At 40.8% G+C, this 18,213-nt stretch overlaps 1 protein-coding gene across 2 annotated transcripts in view; it reads left to right on the top strand.

Annotated features, from left to right (window-relative positions):
• The window catches only part of FBXO38 (F-box protein 38), a 75,510-nt gene extending 60,245 nt beyond the window's left edge, over window positions 1–15,265 (top strand). For both annotated transcript variants that reach the window (XM_073651354.1, XM_073651355.1), the window contains exons 17-22: window positions 3,097–3,199; window positions 4,340–4,506; window positions 6,404–6,549; window positions 12,206–12,309; window positions 12,692–12,805; window positions 14,212–15,265. In XM_073651354.1, coding sequence (XP_073507455.1) covers window positions 3,097–3,199; window positions 4,340–4,506; window positions 6,404–6,549; window positions 12,206–12,309; window positions 12,692–12,805; window positions 14,212–14,390 — 813 coding nt within the window. In that variant the 3' untranslated portion in view covers window positions 14,391–15,265. The remainder of the gene's footprint in view (window positions 1–3,096; window positions 3,200–4,339; window positions 4,507–6,403; window positions 6,550–12,205; window positions 12,310–12,691; window positions 12,806–14,211) is intronic.
• Window positions 15,266–18,213: the final 2,948 nt, after the last annotated feature.

Raw genomic sequence — 18,213 nt, 5'->3', positions numbered from 1 at the left:
GAGATTGGGACAGAGATGGCATGATCCTGAGGGACAGACCGAGGCAGAGCGAGAGAGTTACGGAAAGACAGAGGATAGTGCCAGCTCAGAGGACTGAGCAGAGTGACCAAGTGAGACGGGTCTGGAGAAGGTACGCCTAGCAGCACGGTCCGAGTAGTTTACAACAATTAAAGGTAACGGGCCAGGACGGAACAGAATGTGGGATGAAGTGAGTTTCCCGGGCGTGTGTTCTCTAGGCGTCAGAGAGCTTAGGCAAAACCTTTCCAAAGAGATTCAGGTGCGGAGCCGCTTGAAGAGGAAATTACTTTCACAGACTGTACTGTGATGAAGGAAATGAGACCAGTGGAGGTAGGAATGTATGAGGTCTAGGAAGAAATGAGGCTGTGTATTGAGATGCTCTGTATTAATGAAGATACGTGCGAGAAGTTGTGTACCCGCTATCCTATGTACACAGTTTCCAAGCAATGGCTGTTTAGCAAAGCTTTGTTTGTTAAGAACTGGTGGTCTACTTTCATGAACTGGTTCTAATAAACCAGTGACATTGGTTACATGCGGCTTACATGAGCGTATGCCCCTCAGAGCACAAGGACACACACTCAGCCCGGACCCCCACCTTCATGTAATGTGCCTGGATGCAAGAGAAGAGTACCTCGTCCACGGCTACCGCCCCGTGGCACGTTACACTTTCTGCAGTGCACACCTACACAGAACTTTGCTGTACACACAGTCCTGCCACATGCACATACTACTCTGCTATAATACATACACACATACACAGCTCTGATATATATATATATATATATATATATATAATATATATATATATACACACACACATACTGTATACTTTGCTACATTTTGAAGTGCCCGTTTCTTCTAGGTATGTGATTGATTGCATGACCTGAAATGTGTTTACGCTATTCAGGACGCGCAGTATCTATGCAAGTCTTTGCAGCTTTCTGCATGTGCCCTGCACTAATCAAATAGATCAGTGTCTGGCAGGAGAGTCTGTGATTGAGAATTACTGTGTCTGTATTCTCCTCGATTCAATCAGTAGAAGTTGACTCTGAACTGGAAATATCAGGTTGAGGTAGCTAAAGGTGAGGGAGGAAGCACAGGACGATCAATTTTGGTAAGATTCACTTACAGATAGAGAGGACAACCACTGGTGTTTTGTAGCCATTATAAGGTGATGTCAGGAGATGATGTGTAATTTTTTTGGGGGCGGCGTAGAGGTTCTACTGAAGGCTAAATCCACTGATAGTTTGTCCAATAAGGACTGTGTGTAGAGAGAAGAGAAGTGGACACAGGACTGAGGGATTCCAGCAGTAAGGGTTAAAGGAGGGGAAAAAGAGCAAACGATACACTGAAAGAACAATCAGAGGAGAACCAAGAGAGCGGTATCCTTCAAGAGTGTCTTCCATTTACGCATCCATTTCTGTTTTTACAACCATTTAAAAATTGACTTTTTTTTTCCCTCCTTGTGTCATCAGTTTTTTTTTATTTTATGTTTTCTCATCAGTTTTAAAAATTCACGGAGTTAGTGTTAAAAACTGATATAAAACAGATGGAATGGTTGTCTGCCATTTTTCATCTATTTTTGATGGATTCCCACTGACTCAAATTACCAAGTCTGACCTGTAAAAACGGGTCTGACTTAGTAATCACTCACAATTATCACTCACAGCCTACCAGTTCATGGAGGGGGTGATTGCTTAGTATTAAAATTGAACACAAAAAAGGCTTGTATAGGGGCGCTGTTCACACACAGGTAGTGCAGTGTCTGGCTTTACAGCCTATTAGTGACGTCCATACTATTAGTGCTGGGCAGCCCACCTAATCTATCTAAGTGCACCCCATGGGAACAGACACCCCAGTCACATTGTCCTGTGTAAACTAAGGATGTGCTGCCAAGATCCATAATAATCTGTGTTCATTGAAGTACAGTCTGCCTGCATAATCAGGTTATTAAACGACTACCGATCAGCTTGCGGACAGTGGTTGGTGGCTCAGTGGTTAGCACTATTGCTTTGTAGATCTGGGGTCCTGGGTTCAAATCCCATCAAGGACAACATCTGCAAGGCGTTTGTATGTTCTCTCCTTGTTTGTGTGGGTTTCCTTCCACTCTCTAAAGACATACTTATAGGGAATTTAGATCGTGATCCCCAGTGTGGACAGTGATGATGTCTGTAAAGTGCTGTGGAATTATTGGCGCTATATAAGTGAGTAAAATAAATACATTTATATCTGATGGGGCTTGTGAGTATAAAATACCTTTGCTGAAAGTAGAGTGAAATTGGACTGCAGAGGACTGGGTAAAATTATTTTATCTGATGAATTCTGATGAATATCAGACTGCTTGGGACATTAGGAGGAATGATTGTCTGGAGAAGATAAGCTGAGCACTACCATGAGTCCAGTGTCATGCCAGCAGTAATAAATCCTGAGACCATTCATGTGTGGGGTTCCAAGGGAGTGGGCTCACTCACAATTTTGCCTAAGAACACTGCCACGAATAAAGAATTATATCTACTAATTCTCTAAAAGAAACTTCTCCCAATGATTCAGGAGCAATTTGGTGGACAATGCTTTTTCCTGCATGATGGAGCACAAGGTAACAAGCAAAAGTAATAGTTAAGTGACTCGGTGAAAAAAAACATTGAAATTTTGGGTCCATGACCAGGAAACTCCCCAAATTTCAATCCCTTTGAGAACCTGTCAATCCTCAAAAAGTGGGTGGACAAACAAAAATAGAGGAATTGTGATTAAACTCCAAGCACTGAGTAGACAAGAATGGGTTGTCATCAGTCAGGGTTTGGCCTAAAGCCGATATCCAGAAAGTCAGGGCGAATTGCACAAGTCTTGAAAAATAAGGGTCCGCGCTGTAAATATTGAGTCTTCATATAAACTTGATGTCAATAATGAAATGCTTTTAATTGTACTTCCGTAAACATATAAACATCTGATTGGATCTAAAAGACCTAACCAAACTGAAGAAGCAAACTTTGTAAAAACAAAAATGAGTCCTTCTCCAAACTTTAGGCAGCGACTGTAGTTTTCATAGGGTGTAATGTATCCTGTTTATGATTTTTCTAGGTTTTGAACCTTAAATCTAAAAATCTTGTGGGTATTACGCTAACTAACTGTGGCATCACAGATTTGGTCCTTAAAGACTGCCCGAAAATGATGTTCATCCATGGTGAGTCTTCTTATTACTGTTAGGTCGTTTCATTGTATGGGTATACAGTATACATAGTTTGCATGATAAGCAGTGTAATAATACTTTTGCACCATCAATAGCTGAAAGGCCGGTACTCTTTGATGATCAGTTTAAATGTCACAGATTTATTGAAAATAAGCCACATATAAAGCTATAGAAACTCTGCTTACTTATTTTGACTTATAATTTTTAAACCATAGCTGGACTTTCATCTATTAATGCTACATCAAAAGTCTCTTTTGTTTCCATGTATCTGCAAGGAAAAATCTGAACTGATCACATTTGTCACACAAGAATAGTTCATCCTGTTTTCCATCTACCCTAATCTTTGTGATATCTACATGGCCTTCGGATATCTTCTTGAGATTAAATGCTAAAAAGCATATGAATCAAGTTTTTGATTTTTGTTTTCTAACAATTTAGCTGTAGAATTCTGCCCGGTTTGACCACTTTTAGACAATTTATCTGCACTCCGCTCCACTCAGCTTTTTCCAGGCACTTTGGCTATGAAAAGCCAAAAACGATTGGAAGCATGTAACACGTTGCCTTCTGAGTGCTACTGCCACTTCATTCTGATGGTTGCTTTGGGTCATATCAAGTTGGACCTTTGCTGATTGATGCCATATCTCATGGAAGCAAGCATATTCTATCTTGTTGAAACCTCCCCATATTAATTATTTATTAATTATTTTTTGTGACATAACTGTGGTTTAAGGGCATAAAAATTAAAAGTTTGCAAATTTTCGACAAATTTCCACTTTTTTCACAAATAAACGCAAGTCATATCTCACAAATTTTACCACTATCACAAAGTACAATATGTCATGAAAAAACAGTCTCAGAATCAGTGGGATCCATTGAAGCGTCCCAGAGTTATTACCTCATAGTGACACTAGTCAAAATGATAAAATTTGGCTTGGTCATAAAGGTCAAAATTGGCTCCGTCACTATAGGATTAAAGGGAAAAATGTTAATAGTAGTTATCTCCTTAATAGAACAATGTACATGTACAAGATCATAAGCATGGACATGCGTATCGTTAATAATGCATTTGTTCCCAGTTACTGAAGTTTTCAAAAGTGACCCCTTCTTCTTTTTTTTCTTTTTTTTTTATCCCAGCAACACGATGCCGTGTTTTGAAGCACTTAAAGGTAGAAAACGCCCCAATAGTCAATCGCTTTGATTATGCTCAATGTAAAAAGCTTAATATGGAACAAGTACTTGACCAGATTCTTAGGATGCCCCCTGAAAGAAATCGTATTATCTACCTGCGTCCCATGCAACAAGTAAGTTTTTTTTTTTTTAATAAGAAATGTATTTATTACTCTTAAAGATTATTGGTAACAGGATGTCTGGAGAACATTCACGTTTTGGCTCCAGTCCTGAAATAGTTTAATCTGATAAGTATGTGCCAGGCATTGTGATGTCTTCAGTACTAAAGCCCTATTTGGGCATTCTTTGTGGGACAGATGTTAGTGCATTTCATGCACAGACTAGATTTCATTAAAGCTTTGCCAGATGGTACGATCTTACATACTAGGGTCTTGCAATCTCGAGACTTTGTAGATTTTGCTGTGCAAAGTGTAACTCTTCATCACTAACTGAAGTCGGTGGTTACTGTATTTTTCAGACTATAAGACGCACCGGACCATAAGATGCACCCCAAATTTTAGGGTGGAAAATAGGAAAAAAAATATTTTATATAAGATGGGGGTCCGTCTTATAGTCTGAATAGGTATCTCACCTGGGGGGCGGTGGAGCTGGAGTAACAGGAGGCAGGGTTCTTCAGGAAGCCGGCGGAAGTGGAGGCATGCTGGTACCTGGGGGCCTGGTGCCCTGGTACCCGGGGGCCTGGTGCCCTGGTACCTGGGGGCCTGGTGCCCTGGTACCTGGGGGCCTGGTGCCCTGGTACCTGGGGTGCTGGGATCCTGGGGCTGGGGGGCCTGATACCTGGGGTGCTGGTACCTGGGCTGCTGGGGGCCTGGTACCTGGGGTGCTGGTGGTCTGGTGCACTGGTCCTGGTGGCCTCGTACCTGGGGTGCTGGGGGCCTGGTGCCGGTGTATTGCTGTGGTGGTGGAGCGGGATCGCAGGGCGGCGGCGGAAGAAGAGGTGAGGCGGGCCGGTATCTGGCTGGGGGCCGGGTACCGGGGCCGGGGTATTGCTGTGAGCGGAGTGGCAGAGCAGAGTGAGCGGCTTCCGGTGGCCGCGGCCATCTTTCTGAAGCTGTGCTCTACAGGAAAATGGCCGCTGATTCGGCAGAGCGCATGTGTCAGCTCCGGCAGCCATTTTCCTGTAGAGCACAGCTCCAGGAACATGGCCGCGGCCACCGTAAGCCGCTAACTCTGCTCTGCCACTCCGCTCACAGCAATACACCGGCCCCCAGCCATGTACCGGCCCGCCTCACCTCTTCCGCCGCTGCCGCCCTGCGATGCCGCTCCACCACCACCGGTAAGTTGCGTTTGGACCATAAGACGCACCCCCCAGTTTCCTCCCAAATTTTTTGGGGAAAAAAGTGCGTCTTATGGTCCAAAAAATACGGTATATTGATGGTCCAAAAAATACGGTATATTGATGTTAGATCTCCTTTTTTACAAAAGATTTGCTGCTACAATTTTTTAGGTGGTAAATACATAAATTAAAATGCTGTTCTGATGATAAAGTTATCCTTATTACGAACACTATATAGATTGATACACTTATCTGAGGTTTCAGCTGTAGTGATGAGTGCAAGTGCCTAAGGTGCTCGGGTATGCACCAAGTATCGCGGGTGCTTGAGTAACCTGTTCGAATCCCCGCGGCCGTATATTTCACGCTCAATTCCCGCATGTTTTGTTGCTCTCTAACAGCTGCGAAACATGCGGCCGCGGGGACTTGAACATCTCACTCGCACCCACGATACTCTGTGCGTACCCGAGCACCCTAGGCGAACTCAAGTGGCGAGCATTTTCGCTCATCGCTATTCAGCTGTTGTGAAACTACTATTTTCAGCATGTCCTGACAACCTGTTGAAGTCTGACAACAGATGGAGAGCCGGAGCTTGGAGACTGCTTCTATAGCATATACTTGTTTTAGTTCAGAATTGTTACAATTAGACAAGTAGTGTTACAGATTACTGCTTGTCTGAAAGTCATCATTAATGAAAACAACTGATTGAATTTCTTTGTTTTAATTTTCCTTTACAGGTAGACACCTTGACCTTAGAAAGAAAAATATTCAGTGGCCCATACCCTTATCACATCTGTATCATACATGAATTTAGCAATCCACCTAATGTTAGAAATAAAGTTCGTGTCCGAAGCTGGATGGACACTATAGCAAACGTCAATCAGTGAGTATACCATTTCGTGGGGTTTTATTTTATTTTTTTTTCCTCATATTGTTACAGCGTATAATTGTCTTTGCTGTTTAAAATCAACATATGGACCCACAATAGTTAAGCCAGCATGCTCTTGGAAATAATGATTAGAAGCAAGCTACTTCTAGACTAGCCACTCTCTCCAGTTTAGAATAATAGAAGCACACCCCTAAATATATGGTTCACAATTAACCCCTTCAACCCCGGGCCGTTCTTCGTTTTTGTTTTTTCCACCATTTCTTTTAAGAGCGATCACTTTTTGAAATGTTTCCGTCAATATAGCCGGTTTGATATATGGGACTTTTCTGAACGCAGCGATACCAAATATGCGGGGGAGGTTTGGGGGAGGGAGGGTTTTCAACGGGGCAAAAAAGGGTTTGTTTGAACTTTTTGTGTTTTTTATTTTTTTTCTCATGCTTTTAAAAAGGTGGGTTTTTTGGGTTTTTTTGTTTTTTAACTTTATGTAGCCCCTTCACGACATTTGACGTATGTTTACGTCATGGTCGGGAAGGGGTTCCCACAAAGTGACGTGAATTTACGTCGTAGCAATCATGCGAGCATAGGAGCTGTGCCCGCACAATCGTCGCCTGGAGCTCAGCTTAAGTTATAGCCGAGACCCGGCTGTCACTGCTAGGAGCGGTGCCCGCACTACCCGTGGCCATTTAATCCCCTAAATGCTGCGATCAATAGCGATTGCAGCATTTAGGAGGCTGGGGGAGGGAGGATCTCCCTGTCTCTTCAGATCAGCACCCTCACAACGTCATTGCAATGCATTATACCATCGATCAGAGTAATAAAAGTAAAAGTCCTATAGTTGGACAAATGTTAAAAATAAAATAAAAATGTAAATAATATTAAAAATGAAAATCATAAAATATGTAGACAAAGGTGTATTTATGTATTAAAAAATAAACCAAAAAAATACGCATTTGGTATCGCATCGTCCGGAACGAACCGACCTATAACACTGTCACACTATTTAACCGCTTCAGTGAGCTCTGTAAAAAAAAAAAAAAAAAAAAAAAAACGTAGTGTTTTTTTGCCATGCCTTTCCATCATACCGCCAAGAAAAGTGGAATAAAATGCAATAAGAGTAATATAAATAAAAACAGTTTTGCTGAAAACTTCATCTTGTCTCGCGAAAAACAAGCCGCCGTACAGCTTCGTCAGTGGAGAAATAAAAAATTTACAACTCTCAGAATACAGAATAATTATTTTTTTATATAAAATTGTTTTTGTGTAAAAGCGGCAAAACATTAAAAAAATTATATAAATGAGGTATTGCTGTAATGGTACTGACCCGAAGAATAAAGCTGCCTTTCCAATTTTACCGTATGGTGAGCGACATACACATGAAAAAAAATACAATTCCTGAATTGCTGGTTTTTGGTCATTGTGCATCCCAAAAATCGGAATGGAAAGTGGTCAAAAAATGTTATGTTCCCGAAAATGGTACCAATAAAAACGTCAACTCATCCTGCAAAAAACAAGCTCTCAAGTGACTGTAGAAAAATTATAGCTCTGAAAATATGGCGATGCAAAAACTTAAAGGGGTATTCCCGTCTCCAAGATCCTATCCCAATATGTAGTAGGTGTAATAATAATAATATTAGCAAATACCTCCAATTAGAAATGGAAATACCTCCACTGATAGTCATAGTTAGTTAGCTAGTTGCTAATGGTCGTAACCATGGATACCTAAGGTCCTGCAATGCCTGCACATGAGGTAAGAGATAGCTAATCAAAAATACTATACTATATTTCTAATTGGAGGTATTTGCTAATATTATTATTATTACACCTACTACATATTGGGATAGGATCTTGGAGATGGGAATACCCCTTTAATTTTTCAAAAAAGCATTTTAGTGTGTGACAGCTGGCAAACATTAACTTTACAAATCTGGTATCACTGTAATCGAACCGACTCAAAGAGTTAATTAGTCTAATCCCTTATATCACACGAGGAACAGCGTGAAAAATAAATAAAACCAATTCTTGACCGGCTGTTGATTTGTTTATTCTGCTTCCCAAAGATCACAGTAAGGCTCGGCGCACATTTATCCTGCGCTCTGCGCTGAGCGCTTACACCGGGGTTTAATGTAAATCTCTGAAATACGTGATTCAGACGGAACCTCCGGCGGAAGATTCCCTATAATGAGGCAAATGGAGGCACTGTGGACGCAGTCTGCCCTGTGATCCGGTGGCGTCTGTCTTTTTAAGCTTGCATAAAAGCGCAGTCGGTCACAGTTTTGTGCACTTCTGAAAAGGACACCGCTGAACAGAGGCCAGACGGAGTCTAGAGTAACTCTGCTGCCTCATTATAGTGAATTGACCAGTCAGGGATTTCATCTGAACCACGTCATTCGGAGATTTAGATGGAAACCCTGATGTAAGTGCTCAGTGTAGAGCGCAGGATAAATGTGATCCAAAATGTTACCAATAAAAGCTTCAACTCCAATCCATGAAAAAAAAAGCAAGTCCACACTCCTGTCCGTCATCTGTCAATGGAAATATAGGGGGCTTCCACGTTACTGGTAGTGTAAAGTCTCTGGAAAAGTACGATGGCTTCTTGCCCCCCAAAAGAAATCCATTGAATTCTGTGCTCCCAAATTCAAATGCCCCTCTCCCTTCTGAGACCTAGTGTGCATAAACCACATTTAGCATCCACATGTTTAGCATCACCAGAGCTATAAGAAACCTGCCTAATATTCGGGTGCATGTCTCCAGGAGCATGTGCTGGGCAAAATGTGTGGGCACTACAACATATTGGACACTACTCTAAACTGGGCACTACACTGGCAGATTTGCTATTTTCACTTGGCAAAAAACACTGCTGCTTGTTTCTAGAAAACACCCATGGAGTCACAACACCTGTAGATTAATTCCTAGAGGGGTGTAATTTCCAAAATGGGGTCACTTGAGAGGGGATTCTGCTCTTCTGGCACTTAAAGGGGTTTTCCCACGAACAAAAGTTCAACAAAATCTATGGCTGTGTCTGACCGTGTACAGAACATACCACAGCTTCTGGGCACGGGAGGAAGCGAAAGAGTATATAGACATTACAGCAGGGGAACGCAGAGGATTCATTTTTGTGGGGTAAAACATTTCACTGCCTGTGTTTAAACAATATTTACCTCACGAAATGAATCCTCTGTGATCCCCTGCTGTAATATCTGTATTGTCTTTTGCTTCCTCCCCTGCCCAGGAGCTGTGGTATGATCAGACCATGTTCCGTACATGGTCAGACACAGCCATTGATAAAAATGAACTTTTGTTCGTGGGAAAACCCTTTTAAGGCCACTGTATATGGAGTCCACAAACTATTTTACAATTATTTGCTCTACAAGAGTCAAATAGTGCTCCTTCCCTCCCGAGTCTCGCCTTGTGGCTAACCAGTACTGTACAGCTACATATCGGGTATTGCCACGTTCAGCAGAAATTGTGTGACAAATTTCGGTGCCATCTTTACCCATATCCCCATGTGAAAATTAAAAACTTGAGGCTGAAACAACTTTTTAGTGGTAAAAATGTAATTATTCTTTCTTCACCGCCCAATGGTATAAAATTCTGTGAGGCACATGTTGTGTCAATACGATCACTGCACCCTTAGATGAATTAATTGGGGGGTCTAGTTTGTAAAATAGGGTCACTTATGGAGGGGTTTTGGCACCTTTGGTGCCAATGTGACATGGCACCCGCAAACCATCCCTGCAAAATCTGAACTCCAATATGGTGCTTCTTTCCTTCTGAGCTTTGCACTGTGCCTCAAAAGGAGTTTTTGACCACTCTGGGCTATTGGCATACTCCGGAGAAATTGCTTAATAAATTGTACTGTTCATTTTTTCCTAATATCCCTTTTGAAAATTTAAAAACTTTGGGGCAAACATCATTTCAGTGAAAAATTGTAATTTTCTATTTACTCAGCCCAATGTTTTACAATTCTGTGAATCGGCTGAAGGGTAAAAATTCTCACTAGATGAATTGGCATTGCAGGACCTCAGATATCCATGGTCGCGACCACTGATATAGTGACAGCTAGTTGCTAGTGGTCGTAACCATGGATACCTAAGGTCCTGTAATGCCTGCACATGAGGAAAGAGACATAGCGAATCAGAAAAACTATACTAAATTTCTAATTGGAGATATTTGTTAATATTATTACACCCACTACATATAAGGATAGGATCTAAACTTTGAATGTGGTTTTGAACACCTTGAGGGGTGCAGTTTTTAGAATGGTGTCACTTTTGGGTATTTTCTGTCAAAGGCCCCCCAAAGTCACTTCAAATGTGATGTAGGCCCCTAAAAACAAAGATTTTGTAAATTTTGTTGTAAAATTGAGAAATTGTTGATCAACCTTTCTAGCAAAAAAAAACCTAAAAGTTTGAAAATTACGACATTTTTGCCAAAATTCCAATATTTTCACAATAAACGCAAAAAATATCAACCTTAACTTATCATTAACATGAAGTACAATGTGTTGTGAAAAACCAGTCTCAGAATCAGTGTGATCCGTTGAAGCGTTCCAGAGTTATTACCACATAAAGTGACAGTGGTCAGAATTATAAAATTTAGCCTCGTCAGGAAGGTGAAAACAGGCTCGGGATTGAAGGGGTAAATAGTCCCCTTAAGAGACTTTAAGCCACAAGCCCAAACCTGGGTACCATCCGCACATTGAACCGTATGATATCCGCATGTGCACATGTAGTCATGCGGATATTAAGCGATTCAATGCAAGTCAATGGCGGCAATTACGCTGCGTGTCCGCAAAATTAATGGACATGCTGCGTATTTTTCCGCAATGATAATCCACAGCGGAAATTTACGCAGCATGTGCACAGCACATGCGGATTATCATTGGGGACCATGGGGCACGTATTACCAAGCTTTTTTTTTTTTAAGCGTTTTCGCAGCGGAAATTCTGCGGCAAAAGTGCATAGTGAGCACGAGCCTAAGGATCATGAATGGTGGTAGCATACTCACGGGTCTTCTCCCGGTTTCAGTGGTTCTTCGGTCCACTCCAGCAACACGTGACCGCATCTGTAACCTGCTGGATCACTGTGTGGAACGGCGGTTACTCTTCCAATGTAAATCTGTGACTCATAACAACGCTCTCTAGATTCTGAGTTTCATAGACTTGCATTGAAAACATTCAAAATTGATCTCTGCTCTTCACAGTGTGATTCATTAAGGTCACAAATGCAGTCAGATGGTACCGCCGTGGACCTGAAATTGGAAGGAGACGGCGACCGGTAAGTATGTTACTACCTTCCTGAAACTTGCACATACACGATAGCTAACAAGAGTGCAAGTAAAATAAAATCACTGAAGTTTGACCTTAAGGAACCCTTCAAGTAACTGTTTTCCAATAACCACTAAAAGAAGTCTGAGGATATGGTAGACACAGGGTTGAATGTAAACTCTTAGGCTGAATCTATTGTGTATGTTATGTAGATATTTAACCCACAAACTTTGCAATCTATTAATGCTAAAGTAATAAATAAAATAACCATTTCTGAGTATTCCTTTTGTTTTATTCTTGAAATTATTAAGCTACAAAGCTTTTCTCTTTTTTTCCCACTAATGCATCCTAGACTTTTTATCTCTTTTGATATTTCCTCTTCAGAGAGCTCATTAAATACGAATTCTTTCCTGAGGCCACGCGCACAGAAGAAGATGTAAAGAAATATACAAAATATCCCTGGGGTAGAGACATTTACACCCTGGAAGGTAATTAACATTTTCATCCTTCAAAGAATTAGTCATTGAAACCAACTATTAACTGAGCTGCGGTCAGTCAAATTTTAAGTATTTATTCTGCCTAAAAGAATTGTAAGAGCGGACCACTTGTGTGAGACTCACGTCCTTGACCTTATTTACTGTGTTACGGACAATCCCAGCTCCCTATACCTCAAGCATACAGCTGATTTGGGGGAGAAGCGGCAGAAGAAAATAAGTATGGCGGCCATTCAGATGTCCTCCCAAGAGACATCCAATACTTGACCCCTCACCCCTCTATAATGTGCCCCATTAGGGCTTGTGGTTATTGTATATGCAAGCAATATGGATCACAGAATATTGCTCTTGACTAATTCTGTCAATGATTTTCCAGGTGTTGTGGACAGTGCTCCATACTCCATGATCACAGACTTTCCTTGGTTGCGCTCACTAAGAACTGCAGAACCAAACAGCTATGCAAGATATGACTTTGAAGATGATGAAAAAAGTAAGTTGAGTGAAAAAATGTCCACGACTATTTACATGAAATTATTCCACATTAAAAAACAAGTAACTGTAGATTACATTGTCTTAAGCTGTACCATATACTGTAGACTTCTAAGCAGCAATATCTGCATATTGCTTGTTGTGGCAATCTGTATTCGCAGTAAGGCCTCATTTGAACGTCTTTATTTTTTTTTATTTTGCGGACGAGAAAATCAAATGGATTATTCTGATTAGAGTTTGTTTAGCGTGTAGTAAAAGTGTCATCCAATTTTGTCATACATGTAGAAATTTAAAAAAAAAAAACTTTATTTTTATATAGCGCTAACATATTCCGCAGCGCTTTACATACATAATTATTGCTGTCCCCATCAGGGCTCACAATCTAAATTCCCTATCAGTATGTCTTTGGAGCGTGGGAAGAAACCGGAGAACCCGGAGGAAACCCACGCAAACACGGAGAGAACATACAAACTCCTTGCAGATGTTTTCCTTGGTGGGATTTGAACCCAGGACCCCAGCGCTGCAAGGCTGCAGTGCTAACCACTGAGCCACCGTGCTGCCCAATGTAATCCGATGTTGTCCGATTATTTTTTTTTTTTTTTCCGCGAACCCGTTTACTTGCATTGCCGATTATGATCCCACCCTCGGATCAAAATTGGACATGTCTCTGATATTTTCTGTGTACCACTTAGTCCGAGGGAAAAAATCGGACATGTGAATGGCCCCATAGACTATCATCATCCGTGAAAATCACAGCACTCTTACACAAAAAAACTAACATCTGAATGAAGCCTAATACAACACGATCAATCTGATCAATCTGAGCAGACTGATGTATGAAAGAAATGGAGCTCAGAAAAGCTGTAAGGGTGTATCTGACAACATGGCCTGCAGAATTATGAGCACATCCGTCACTATAATACAGGCCATACCTCTGGACCACTAGAAAATAGGTTCTCAGTAGTAATCTTGTGTACCCCTTCAAGAGCACTGTATGAAAGTAGTACTGACATCCTAAAGGCTGGAGGTCCCTACCCTGAGACCCTCAATCTTCACAGAAAGGAAGGGGTAGTAGAAGTACTCAGTTGAGTGCTGTTGTCCAACGGCTGTGTTCATCATTTCTCGTCTGATCCTTTTGAGAGGTTGGGTTAGCGGCGTTCAGACTGGTAGCCTTTATCTTGCTCTGTTCTTTATTTTGCGCTCACTCCAATTATCAGCTGATCACTTCTGACCCTTTACTTCTGCAATATTTTGGGGTCTCTGGACCGCAACGCCCATTGCAAAAAATTTCGGAGATGATATAATGGAATGTAAAGTTATTTCTTTTTTTTTTTTTTTCAAAACTCCGTTTCTCTTCATCATTACTCTGTTAATTAGTGCGTTGTGTTTTGTTTCCTTTATTATCAGCTACAATATACGCACCAAGGAGGAAAGGACAGCTTTCTGCGGACATTTGTATGGAAACCATTGGCGAGGAAATCTCTGAGCTACGACAGATGAAAAAGGGGGTTTTCCAACGAGTTGTTGCCATATTTATCCATTACTGCGATGTTAATGGAGAACCTGTGGAAGATGACTATATTTAGACAGAACTGGTTGCCATCATTACATCAGCTGTACCTTGTCCAGCTGCGTGGGCTGGAGATGTGACAGATAAAAGGTCAATCTAATGGTAATTATTAACATTTCCATTGGATCCTTTTACAGCAAGCTACACTTACACATGATTGTGGGACAATCTGTGCTCTGAAGACCAGCATAAAAAAAACAAAACTGTAAACCAGGGCAGCTCAACTCATTTTTCCATAACCTTTTCCACCTTCAGCAAGTCTTCCTGTGAGCTCGGATGCAAAGTTATTGCTATCTGTATAGGACTGTAGTATAGTCGCGTCAAAGTTTGACTCTTAAATCCAGTATCCATTAAGGGCATCTGTTCAGTGTCATGGGTCCTGTAACCATCTGGCTACTTAATTTCCATAAAGTCATGAAACAAATTTTATAATGTGTGATGTCTTTATGGTGGTAGCCCTCCACTCTCACCAAAAAAAGCTGAACTTGTGTGCGGTGGCTTGGCCAAATGAGAGACCTATTAGAAGATAACGTAAGTGATGCTAAGGCCTTAATATATAAGAAATGTGTAAAAAGAGTAAATGGTCTCTAGAAAGAAATAAAGAAATGATCATTTCAGTCTTCTGCTACAATCTTGATACCATAAGACTTTAGGTTACCCTTACAGACAGGTTTGCAGCACAGCATTTTGCTCATTGCAGTGAAAGTACTTAGGCTGTTGTTGTTATTATTATTATTATTATTTTTTTTATTTTTTTTTTATGATTCTAAATCATTCTGATTCTTTGCACTGAGTTGAAGCTGCCATATTCTAGAAGGCAAATGAAGCTTCAAAGGAGCAGCTTCTAGTTTATTGTAAAGTTTGTATTTTTTTGTATTTTTTTTTCTAATTGCACAGACCAGATTGTAAAATGTGTGACAATGCTTTGTCTGGATTTTTAACCGTGACCACACTTCCAGATATGGTTAAAACAATGTAAAGTAAAAGGTAAATTAAACGACATGTGTCAGTGAGTATTCTGATCTAGAAATGCTACAATCAAATGGAGTAGATAACCTTTGACGGATGGGAATAAGACTTTAAAGTTATCACTTATCTCGAGAATAGGAGATAACTTGCTGATCTGTAACAGGCTAAATGCCGAGACGCCCACGGATTCCAAAAAGGGGCTTTTATACATGCGCTGTCGGAATGGAGTGGTGGCAGCATATGCTGAACACTGCTGCAATTATTGTATATGAGACTGCAATGGGATATCCATACAGCATTCTGCTACCACTGCAGTCCCATAGACAATGAATGGAGCAGCGGTGCACATGCACAGTGACCGTTCCAATCCTACCAGTCATAAGTTAGAAGTTGTAAAGTTGGAAATAACTCTTGATGGTGTAAATATCAGACCTTCTGTGGCAGCTTGTGTTGACAGACATGCGTCTCATGTCTATGTTAGACCGGATTTGCCATAGACAGGATTGTTTAAAGTAGGCTGTTTTTGCGAGCATATAATATACACACAACTAGGTGCTGACCCAGAAAAGAACAGTATTTGGGGTCCCTTCCACCCACTATTTTACAAGTCTGTGGGTCTGAGTGGCCAGTTCTAAGTCCTGATCCTGGCGTTGGAACACTGCAATAAAAATGTGATCTTGTTCAGTTTGGAGAAGAAATTACATCACAGAATTAAAAATCATCTACCTTAAGAAAGACCATCTCAACCACAAAATCATCACTTGGATAAAGTAAATTATAAGTTAAAGTGTAAAAATGTGCTGCGCATCAATGTGTAGTATAAATAGACGTGGCATCACATACAGGAATAAATCGGGAAAGGTATACAAGTAGACGAAAAGTCCAATACAATTCCATTTGAGATCCCGATCCTTACAAAGCTATTAGGCAGAAAAAAAAATTCAGCATATAAGTAAAATACCACTTGAGGAAGCTAAAGAGAAACGTGCGTTAGGCACGATCTATTTTACGTAGTGTTCTGGGATGTTACTCATGTGCTATGGGTATGTGTATATATATAATATATGGTCCAAAAGTAGGTGGACAGAAAGTGTAATAAGGTTATGAAGGGGGAGATTTATCAAACATGGTGTAAAGTGAAACTGGCTCAGTTGCCCTTAGCAACCAATCAGATTCCACTTTTCATTCCTCACAAAGTTTATAGTCGAAAACCAAAAAGTGTCAGTGATTTGAAAAATGACATAAGAGATGCATTTCAAGAAATTAATACCCAAAGAGACTTGTGCAAAAAAGTTTGTCGAAGCGTAAGAGGCGACTTCAAAGCTGTGCAAATTGTAATGGAAAACAGTTTGAGCACCTGCGTTGATAAAATTTAAGGGCTTTTGTATTATTGTTCAGAATAAAATTTAATTGTCAATGTTATGCTTGTGTTAGTAAATGTAATTTTAGATATAAATCAAAATAAATGTTATTTTCTGCCCACCTACTTTTGGACCACCCTGATTATATATAATCTGACTATTTACTTTAGTAAATGGTATCCCGATCTTTGTAAACTACAGATATCTGCAGTTTACCAAATGTTCTAGATACATCATTATTTGCAGGTCAGGAAATGTTCTTGATACAGGCATATAGGTGCTTATCACAAAATTAGAATATCATCAAAAAGTTAATTTATTTCAGTTCTTCAATACAAAAAGTGAGACTCATATATTATATATAGTCATTACACACAGAGTGTTCTATTTCAAGTGTTTATTTCTGTTAATGTTGATGATTATGGCTTACAGCCAATGAAAACACAAAAGTCATTATCTCAGTAAATTAGAATACTTTATAACAGCTTGAAAAATGTTTTTAAAATCCAAAATGTTATCCTCCTACTGAAATGTATGTTCAGTAAATGCACTCAATACTTGGTCGGGCTCCTTTTGCATCAATTACTGCATCAATGCGCTGTGGTATGGAGTCGATCAGCCTGTGGCCCTGCTGAGGTGTTATGGAAGCCCAGGTTGCTTTGATAGCAGCCTTCAGCTCGTCTGCATTGTTGGGTCTGGTGTCTCTCATCTTCCTCTTGATAATACCCCATAGATTCTCTATGAGGTTAAGGTCAGGCGAGTTTGCTGGCCAATCAAGCACAGTGATAATGTTGTTTTTAAACCAGGTATTGGTACTTTTGGCAGCGTGGACAGGTGCCAAGTCCTGCTGGAGAATGACATTTCCATCTCCATAAAGCTTGTCAGCAGAGGGAACCATGAAGTGCTCTAAAATGTCCTGGTAGACGGCTGCGCTGACTTTGGTCTTGATAAAACACAGTGGACCTACACCAGCAGATGACATGGCTCCTCAGACCATCACTGATTGTGGAAACTTCACAGAAGACCTCAAGCAGCTTGGATTGTGGCCTCTCCACTCTTCCTCCAGACTCTGGGACCTTGATTTCCAAATGAAATGCAAAATTTACTTTCATCTGAAAATAACACCTTGGACCACTGAGCAACAGTCCAGGTCTTTTTCTCCTTGGCCCAGGTAAGATGCTTCTGGCGTTGTCTATTGGTCATGAGTGGCTTGACACAAGGAATGCGACACTTGTAGCCCATGTCCTGGATACATCTGTGTGTGGTGGCTCTTGAAGCAATGACTCCAGCAGCAGTCCACTCCTTGTGAATCTCCCCCAAATTTTTGAATGGCCTTTTCTTAACAATCCTTTCAAGGCTGCGGTTATCCTGGTTGATTGTGCACCTTTTTCTACCACACATTTTCCTTCCACTCAACTTTCCATTAATATGCTTGGATACAGCACTCTGTCAACAGTCAGCTTCTTTAGCAATGACCTTTTGTGGCTTACCCTCCTTGTGGAGTGTGTC

The sequence above is a fragment of the Phyllobates terribilis genome, unplaced genomic scaffold (genome assembly GCF_046119375.1).
Source record: "Phyllobates terribilis strain yellow unplaced genomic scaffold, ASM4611937v1 Scaffold_11__3_contigs__length_659146591, whole genome shotgun sequence".
In the NCBI taxonomy this organism is placed as follows: domain Eukaryota; kingdom Metazoa; phylum Chordata; class Amphibia; order Anura; family Dendrobatidae; genus Phyllobates; species Phyllobates terribilis.
Note: the sequence above shows the minus strand (reverse complement) of the source record. Positions and strands in the feature narration are given on the sequence as shown.